This window comes from Microtus oregoni, unplaced genomic scaffold (genome assembly GCF_018167655.1).
Source record: "Microtus oregoni isolate MIOR12 unplaced genomic scaffold, Mior012 000060F_ref0000265, whole genome shotgun sequence".
In the NCBI taxonomy this organism is placed as follows: domain Eukaryota; kingdom Metazoa; phylum Chordata; class Mammalia; order Rodentia; family Cricetidae; genus Microtus; species Microtus oregoni.
The window spans coordinates 2,795,001-2,803,567 of NW_024543870.1; the positions used below are offsets into that span (position 1 = coordinate 2,795,001).

Consider the following 8,567-nt stretch of genomic DNA (forward strand, 5'->3'; position numbering starts at 1 on the left):
GCACATTATTAGCATCAAAATTGACATGGCAGTTAACACTGGTGGGTTTTGATGTACCTTTTCTTCAAGTTCAAGGAACACCACCCCCGCCCCCGTAGCCAGGGATGGCAGAGCAGGTCTCAGCAACCCAGCGGTGACTTTTGCAGAGAAGGCAATAGACATGCGTGAGAAATAAGCCAAGAACCATTTTACCCGAGGAAAAGGAAAACAAGGAGAGAAGGGGTCGAGAGGAATACAGAGTTCGAACTCATAAAGGTGTCTAAGGAAAGTCTTAGGATAATATCATATATCTAGAGATTCAAGTATTTCCCGGATCGAGTGGAACTCGACAGTTGGAAAACTGAGATGCAAACGCCTCTCCACAAACTACAATGATCTGTCGGCCTTGCTCTCACCTTCTCTCGGTTTCCCTGTCCTCGCTTGGCCTTGCTGTGCCAACCTCGTTACCCATTACATTTTGCATAAACTATGCACACGAAAAACCGTTTCATTTCCTAAGCACTGAAACCAAAAACTAAAGAGAACTGTAGTGGACTGGAAAGAAGAAAGCGCCGTGACCGCCACCCTTTCCCACCTCGGCTTTGTCGTTTTGGAGAAGACCGCAGCAGCCCTGCGCGCTGAGAAAGACATCTCGCCTTCGCCTGCCTCGTTGGCTTTTCACACTTCATCCTCCTGCTCCCCCTCGGACAAAGGCCCCTAACAAGCTGAGGCTGAGAAAATCTGCCTTTTCCTTCTCCCCCTCGTTTAAAGACAAGAAAGAGCAGCAGCATGAATCTCGGGGGTGACGCTCCCACAGAGCTCTCTCTCTCTCTCTTTGTCACGGTGTCCCATAGCTTCTAGCCACTCCCCCGGGTGACTCGGCCCCGGGGGGGTGATCAGCCGGGACCGGACACCCTGGAGTCTGACTGGCCCTGGGGAGCTGTCTTCCCGGAGACCAAGGCCCCCAGACCGGCGGAAAGCCGGACCTACAAAGCGGGAACCACGTTTAGAAGGCGTAGGGGTGGGGGTGGGGAAACAGCTAGGTTGGAGATACAAAAATAGAGATCATTTGGGGGGTACCCCTCCAGGTCTTCGCGCCGGTTCCTCCCCGCCCCCCAACTCGGGCAGATTTCTTTCGCCCTCCGGTACCCCGGGGCGCCCCCTAGCGGCAGTACTAGCCGATGGCCATGCGGGGGGTGCCCCGAGGGGACGCACACCGAGCGGCCGGCGCGGCCCCTAGCGGCGGCGTAGTTATCTGGTGAGCGGCGCCTCGTCCCTCTGGTCGGGCGGGCTGACGGCGGTCTTGCTAAGCACCGCGGCCGAGTAGGGCAAGAAGCCGCTCTCGGAGCGCGGCGCGGCGGCGCTGCAGCCGAAGTCCGAGGCGCCCGCCGTCCCGGCTGCCCCGCCGCCGCCGCCACCGCCGCCACCGGCTCCCCGGGAGCCCAGCGCTGCGGCTGCTGCTGCGGCGGCGGCGGCTGCGGACTGGCTGCTGTGGCAACTGAGGCACGAGCAGGGCGCCGAGCTGCCGCTGGGGGGCGCCCCGGCCGCCGCCGCCGAGGAGGCCGCTGCAGCTGCAGCCGCCGCTGCAGCAGCCGCCGACGCCGCGCTGTTGAGCCCGGCGGCGGCGGCGGGAGCCTGGTAGAGCCCGGGGTGGCGGAAGCTGCAGAGCAGCTCGGGCCGCGAGTAGGGATGCGAGAGCGCACGGAAGGTGTCCAGAGGACGGATGGAAGTGGCGAATGGCGACGACGCCGCCGCTGCAGCTCCCGAGGCTGCGGCCGCCGCTGCAGCCGCGGTGACGCCCACGTGCGGGTAGTAGTGCAGCGGCACGTGCGAGTGGAAAGGGTAGGGTAGGCTTCCGGTGGCCGCCGCGTGCGTCATCATGTAGGTGTAGAAGCTGGGGTCCGCTGGATGCGGCCACGACATGGCCAGGCGCTGTCGTTTGTCCTTCATACGCCGGTTCTGGAACCACACCTGCGGGGACAGCCACGCCACCGCCCGGGTTAGGGAGCGCTGGGTATTTCCAGTCCCCGCCCAGAGTCTCCAAACCCTTTCCCGATCCCAGGGGAGCCTGGCCTACTTCCCTGGCTCAATCCCCTTGCTCTCCGGGATGGGACAAGGTACGCAGAAACTTGCGGGCCTCCTAGAACACACCCTCCACTGCCAAAAGAATCTCCTCTTCTGTGTTTTATGCGACTCCTCAGATTCTGACTCTATACTTGCTTTTATTTTTTCCTCCTCCCAAACCAACCTTTTATCTCCCTCTGTCTACCCACCCACCGGTGCCCAGCCTCACTGAACACCGGTCTGTCAATCCCAGGATTTGCACGGGGATTCCGAGCAGCCTTTGAAGAGAGGCTGTCTCCAGTTTTTCTGAGAGGCAGCGGCTCCAGGTCTTGAGCCCTCGGAGTTGCAAGGACCGTTCCCTAGGGTATGGGTCCGATTAGGGTATTGGAAGGATGATTTTGTTGGAATCGTTTGCTTTAAATGAGTGGCAAAAAGCTAGGTACCCAGAACCTGGAAAGGGAACTTTTCTACCCCTTCTAGCCTAGTATCTAATAAAGACGTCATTCGTCACAATTCTAAATGAAAGAAAGCCCCGATCAAACTGAAGGACTTCTGTACCTATCTCTTATCTCTTAGCAAAAGGGGTGGCTCCTTTTGCTAGAGAGTCCAACGCTCCGCCAACTGCCCCCCAAGTCTACCTAGGTTCCAGCCATCTCTTCTGGGTGCATAATAAAAATTGATAACCTGCATATATCTATATATAAACAAGGACAATTTCGTTGTTTCTCGTTATCCAAGAGAAAAGTTCTTTAGGAAACTACATTCTCAATCGATTTTTTAAATACTGTAACCTTTTCTTCAAATGTTAACAATTAATGTTAGAAATAAATCTTCAAGATCAGGAGCAAATGAAAAGTTTCACCTCGGGTTTGTACCAGAGGAACAAAAACAAGCCCGCCTTGTCGCTTAGGGCAAAGTAGGACCTTGGACACAGGTTAGGAGTCACCTGGACATAATTGCAGAATTGAGCAGAGGGAGGTCTGAAGTATGGGCCTGGCGATTCAGGACGCCATCTCAGGTCAGCCAGACCCGCCAGCCGATTGGGATTCGCATGGGAGAAATAAATAAGCCTACTCCTTCGGTGACAAACCCTGGTGGACTTCCACAGCTAACTCTCGCCACCCAGAAAAGCAGAAAAGAGGAAGAAAGAAATACATCAGCCAGGTGCCCCGAGGGAGGCCTGAGCTGGCAGGCGCCAGAATCGATACCTTGATAGTGGTTTCGGGCAGGTTGAGAGCAGCGGCCAGCTCGCATCGGCGAGGCCGAGACACGTAGTTCTCCCGGTAGAACTCCTTCTCCAGGCGCGCGATCTGTTCACGGGTAAACGCCGTACGGTATCGCCGCACCTGATCTGCGCCAGAGCTGGAGCCGGAGCCACCCAATGCCGCACCCCCGCTGTTGCCGCCGCCACCTCCATGCAGACTGCCGAGGCCCGAGCCGGAGGCCGACGTCGTGGTACCCGCGACTGAGCCGCTCTCCGCGTACCCTAGCAAGCAAACAATCCACAAAGCATGAGTAGCTGCAGGGGCAGAGAACCCTGAGCTGGGGTTGCTAACTGGTGGCAAAAGTGCTTTTGGGAAGGAAAGTCGCTGTCAGAATTGATGGGGTCTGTCAGGCTTACAAATTGCCGCCGTTAATGGAATCAATGAAGTTTGGGGAGCCCTTCCTAACCAAATAATAGGAACGGAATTTAAGAGGGTTGTTCTTTTCTCGATAATTAGAAAATTTCCACTCGGTAGGAAAATTGGCCGAGGGAAAAATGCCTACCTCGGACGCAGTTTGAGAAGCTGTGGCTTCGACATGGTCTGGAAACCACAGACCGGCCTCCAGCCTTTCTTTGACAGCCTTTAGGTTTAAAATATCTTAAGCTTTTCAAAGCATCTGCCGCTCAAACCCGAGTCTGTAAAGGGAGAGGGGATGTCTACTTTTCAACTCTTTTCTGCCGCTGTTATAAGCGGTTGTGCCGAAGTGCGGGCCAGGCTGTCTCAGATTTATCCAGAGGCGTTCCCCCTCAAGCCGGCCCTGGGGGCTCCAGAGGCAGCAGAGTTCAGTGCATCCTTCCCCTAGAGCAAGTGAGCAACCGTGTCGCCTCGCCTCGGCTCTTAGATCCCCGTAAGCGGAAGCATTTGTTCCGACTGGGGCAGGAGCCTGAGCGAGAGGGCCTGATTCCTTAGGCTCCACAGGCCCGGGCGGGCTGCTTTGGGAGGCTCAAAGAGCAGAACCAGAGGGTACGGTCCCCAGCATGCGTCCCTCCCCTGCCCCTGCCCGCTTGGTGCATCACTCTAGTTGCAAGTCACAGACCCGCCAAGGTATGGAAAGAACTGGAGGGCCCCGCGAGGGAGCTCGGAGGATGGGGCTAGAACCCGCAGGCTGCCCGGTTACCTTTGGCATTGTTTTCCTTGAGCGGCGCAGCGCCCAGGCCGCCGGGGGAGCGCAGTGCCGAGCACCCCACCTCCACGTCGCTGCTCATGTCGGCCTCGGCGGCCGCTTCTGAGTAATGACCAGGCTTCTTGCGGCTCTCGGTGGCGGAGGCGATTTCGGAGGAGACGGTGCTTTCGCTGCTCGGGTGCTGCAGGTTGAACAAAGTGTCTATTTCGAATTTGCCCTTGGCGGGGAGGTCTCCCAGAGCGCCGTGCAGGGGAGCGGACGGCAGGCGCGGACTGAGGCGAGCCGGGTGCTGCGAATTTTCCAAGGCCTCCAGCACAGCACTGCCAGCCGAATCGGACAAATTGGAGAACCTCTTGGTAGCAGTAGGGCTATGGAGCCCTCTCTCCATCAGAATCATCTCTTTTCTTATTCTTTCCATCATCTCAGCTTTCTAAAAAAAATGTCACAGTGGCCTGGCTGTCCCGTCTTAATGATGGGCTGCGCCTAGGGCTGATTCTCATTCAGCCCCAGCAAGCGGCTCTAAATATTATTATCTCTTTTGGAGGGAGGTGGAAAAATTGTGGGATGCCAGAGCGAGGGAATGACTGGTCAAAATGACCCATACATCCTTCCGAGTCGGAGATGTCATTCATCAAAAAGTAGTGCCCGCTCGTCATTAAGGTACGAATGACGCCGTCCGAATAATCATTTATTGTAACAGGTTTATAAGCAAATAAATACACGCTCCTGTCAGTGGGTAATGAAGGCGACTTCAGAGCAGACAAATAGATCCAGGTAGGAGACGAGAAGACACGACAAGTGAGGAAGAAGGCTCCGGTCCTTTGCCCGCTCCCAGCCAGCTCTGCTCGCCCGGGGGGTTTGGCCTCGGGGGTGAAATTGACAGTCTGATTAATAGAGCACGCCGAGGCACATTTCCCCCTTCATTTAGGGGCATCATTACGCTCTCAGTTTGCTGGGTTGCCCCTTAGGTCCTAATCACGCAGTGCCTTCCTCATTTTTTCCACGGACACAGATAACGTGTTAAATAATAGATAATGCTTTGATTTTCCAGAGTGGATCCTTGGGAAGTTTTTTTTGTTTTGTTTTGTTTTGTTTTAACATTTACAAGCTGGGGGCGTAAGGGGGCGGGCAAGGGGGAGGATACAGGAAGAGCTGCGTAAGAAGACCTTGGTGCCTGCTCCTGTCAGGATTACTTATCTTTCTGTTTTAAGAACCAAATATTAATAATAAGTATTTTATTTAACAAATAAGACCCTGAGTTCTTTCTCTCCTTACTTCTTCTCTCAGTCTGAATGCTCCAGAGAGAGAGAGAGAGAGAGAGAGAGAGAGAGAGAGAGAGAGAAATAGAGAATATCTTATGGACTTTTGAAAATGCTTTCTTGCTACGTGGCTGGGGAGGTACATAGGGCCCGTACCTCCAAATGGAAATCGTTACACCCTCTCTGATTTTCTACCACTGTGTTCAGACTGACTTCTGAACTCGGAGACCCTAGTTTTTAGTTTTATAATCGGGCTGATAGATAAGCTTCTCACCCTCGGCTTTTCCCCTAGAGGAAATGAACTAGACTGGACGGTTTGATAGTAGAATGCGACAGCTAACTTTAAACACAGTCGTGATTTACCGTACCATAAGGGCCGCTCCGAATCCACTTTTTAAAATTGCCATCCCACACCCCACACCCTTCCTAAATAGAGGTATTCGTGGTAAAGCAACTGGGTTGGGAGGAAGTCAAAGTGTGTGTGTGGGGGGGGGGGAGTCTCCTGCTGCCCTCTTCCCCACTTTGCTGTTCTTCCACATCTCCGGGCTCCCCCACTACACACTAGCTTCTTACCTGTGGTCCCTTGTGTTCCTGGTGCTGGGTGGGGGCGCAGAGAGTCTCCGACCAGCCTTGCCTCTTCTCCGGTCCGCCCGAGCCTGGAGGCTGAGCCTTTTGGCGATAACTTTGATAGTCATAATGACGCCGGTGGCAACCATTTTAAGGAAGATCAATCTTCACTCAAATACGCTCATCTCCTGCGCTTGCGCCCCACCCTGCCCGACTTGGGTGCGGCGTGCCGGTTCGCTCTCTCTGGCTGCCCCTGAGGCAGAGATTCGCCCGGCACTGGCGAGGTTCACGAAGGACGAAGACAGTGCTCGGTGGTACAGCGTGTGAGCTTCCGAAGCAACCTGGAGAGCCTGGCAAGCTGGGCGCTGGTCTCGGGCTTTGCATCCTGGTTGCAACACCAACTCAAGCCCTAACCTGGACCCCCTCCTTCCCTCTTTGGAACACACCCAGCACGTTGGGGTGTGTTAAGGGGCAAACCCCTAATCTAATTGCCCATCTGTCCATTGGCGCTTTCTTTTTAACCTTGGACCCGTTGGGGGCGCGTCAGGAATGTAAGGAGAGTTGAGGTGTGAAGTATATTTATATACACGTGTACACATATATAGTCAATGCCAAAAGTTTCTCTCCTCTTCCCCTTGGCGCCAACTTATTTCTACAAGCAAGCTTTGCTGAGAAAGTCAACCCCACCTATTTAAAATCCTAAGTGGAAAGCTGGATAGGCTCGCAGACTAAGAATTGTCTGGTGGGCTATGGCCTCCATTTGAGAACTTGATCCAGCATCCCCCTTTGGCCCTTTCCCTAGGGTAGTCTATCCTACCCTAGTAGTCATCCGGCCCCTGGCGGCTCTATTCTCCTCGAGCAGGCTACTCTATAGGCAATTTGCAGGATAGGAGCCCAGTCCTGCAGTCAACCCCACCGGCTTTTCAGCCAGGATGCCCAGTTTCACCGGTCCTGGCCGGCGCTGCTCCAGTGTCCCGGGGAGGAGGGGTCCTGCTACCCAATCCTTGCTTACCCAGGGGATTATAAGAGACTCTTTGGTCTAGGCTAGGCTCCGTGGGGGGCCAGGCCCCTGGCAGCAAGTGGTCGCTCAGCTTGGGCGGAAATCCTCCTGGAGCCTTTATGGCTGTCATTTGGCGCCCCCATCTGTTTTCCTCGCGGTTTCAGCGGCTGTGAGCTGTTTTTCAGTCACAGAAGCCTCAGCGGCCTAAAAAGATGATCCCCCTTCCTCCTTTGCCTGATCCCTTCTTGGACTCGCCGCCCCTGGCTCCAAAAGTTGGCCGAACTCGACCTCAGAAACTGGAAAATACCATTTCTCCTAGACGTCTTCAATCGCTAGTGATTTCAAGCTATTTTGTTCCTTTTAAGTAATACTAATAATGAATTTCTAGATTGTTTTGTTGAAGCAAGAACACTTGGGAACTTTCACAGTGAAAGGCATCCTTAACTTTTCCTTTAGGAGAGTAACATTTCACAGCGACTAGAAACTGTCCCGGTTTTCAGCCTTTGGTGTCTTCAAATTACCACCACCAAAGTACAGGACCACCAAGTTACACAAGAATCAAACACATGCCCACGACTTCAAAGGAATCTTGAAGATGGAGGAGTGAGGTGACATGCAGGAAAATCTTACTCCATATTATCCAAAAGCACAGCTTTGGTGGAAAGAACGACAAAAAGGAAGGATAAAACCTATTTTTCTTGTGATTGCTCCCCCCTCTCTCTATATATGTATATGTGTGTGTATATATATATATATATATATATATATATATCCTTCCCTCTTCTCCCTTCCTTCCTTCCTTCCTTCCTTCCTGTCTTTCTTTTTCTCCTGGGGTGGGGTTAGGCCTCCAAACTAAGTATTTGTTTCTTGTAAGCAGCGGGTCCCCCAAGTGAACTGTTAAACATTTGGTCTGTGACTTCAGGTAAAATTTTGCTCCTGATTTGCAGAAGGGTGGGTCGAAAATAAAGCAGGAGTTGCAATAGGCCGGCACAGTGGGGTGGTCTGAGCCAGCTCTAGGCTTCCTGATGGAGGGCTCCAATCAGTAGGAGCCTCCGGTTCTCAGGTTGATGTGAGTCTCAAGCCCGCTGGAGAGTTGGGACTGCAGACGGTGGTGAACCGACTGCAAGCGCCTCCAGAGTCTGAGCTGTGGGCCTGGGGTGTTTTCTTTAAGCTGAGTGCGGTCCTCAAAAGCAGGTTTCGATTTATAGGAGAGAGTGAGGGTTGGAGTAACCAAGCCTGCCCTTCCCTAGAGCGACTTCATGTTCCCATTGCTTCGCAGTCAAGCCTCTGCCTCATCTGGTCAGCCCAGT

The 8,567-nt window shown here is 53.8% G+C and overlaps 1 protein-coding gene across 1 annotated transcript; it reads right to left on the reverse strand.

The window, feature by feature from the left end:
- Positions 1 to 1,230: 1,230 nt before the first annotated feature.
- Evx2 (even-skipped homeobox 2) lies at positions 1,231 to 4,852 on the reverse strand. Its single transcript, XM_041639671.1, has 3 exons — positions 4,426 to 4,852; positions 3,252 to 3,529; positions 1,231 to 1,950 (listed from the first exon to the last, which is right to left on the reverse strand). The coding sequence occupies exons 1-3, from the start codon at positions 4,850 to 4,852 to the stop codon at positions 1,231 to 1,233; spliced, it is 1,425 nt and encodes a 474-aa protein (XP_041495605.1).
- Positions 4,853 to 8,567: the final 3,715 nt, after the last annotated feature.

What these genes read in the sequence shown, in the direction of transcription:
- Evx2 (XM_041639671.1), bottom strand. Translation starts at nt 4,852, where the DNA reads ATGATGGAAAGAATAAGAAAAGAGATGATTCTGATGGAGAGAGGGCTC. An exon ending in CAAGGAAAACAATGCCAAAG is followed by an intron (nt 3,530 to 4,425) that starts GTAACCGGGCAG and finishes TTTGCTTGCTAG; the next exon opens with GGTACGCGGAGAGCGGCTCA. An exon ending in TGCCCGAAACCACTATCAAG is followed by an intron (nt 1,951 to 3,251) that starts GTATCGATTCTG and finishes CTGTCCCCGCAG; the next exon opens with GTGTGGTTCCAGAACCGGCG.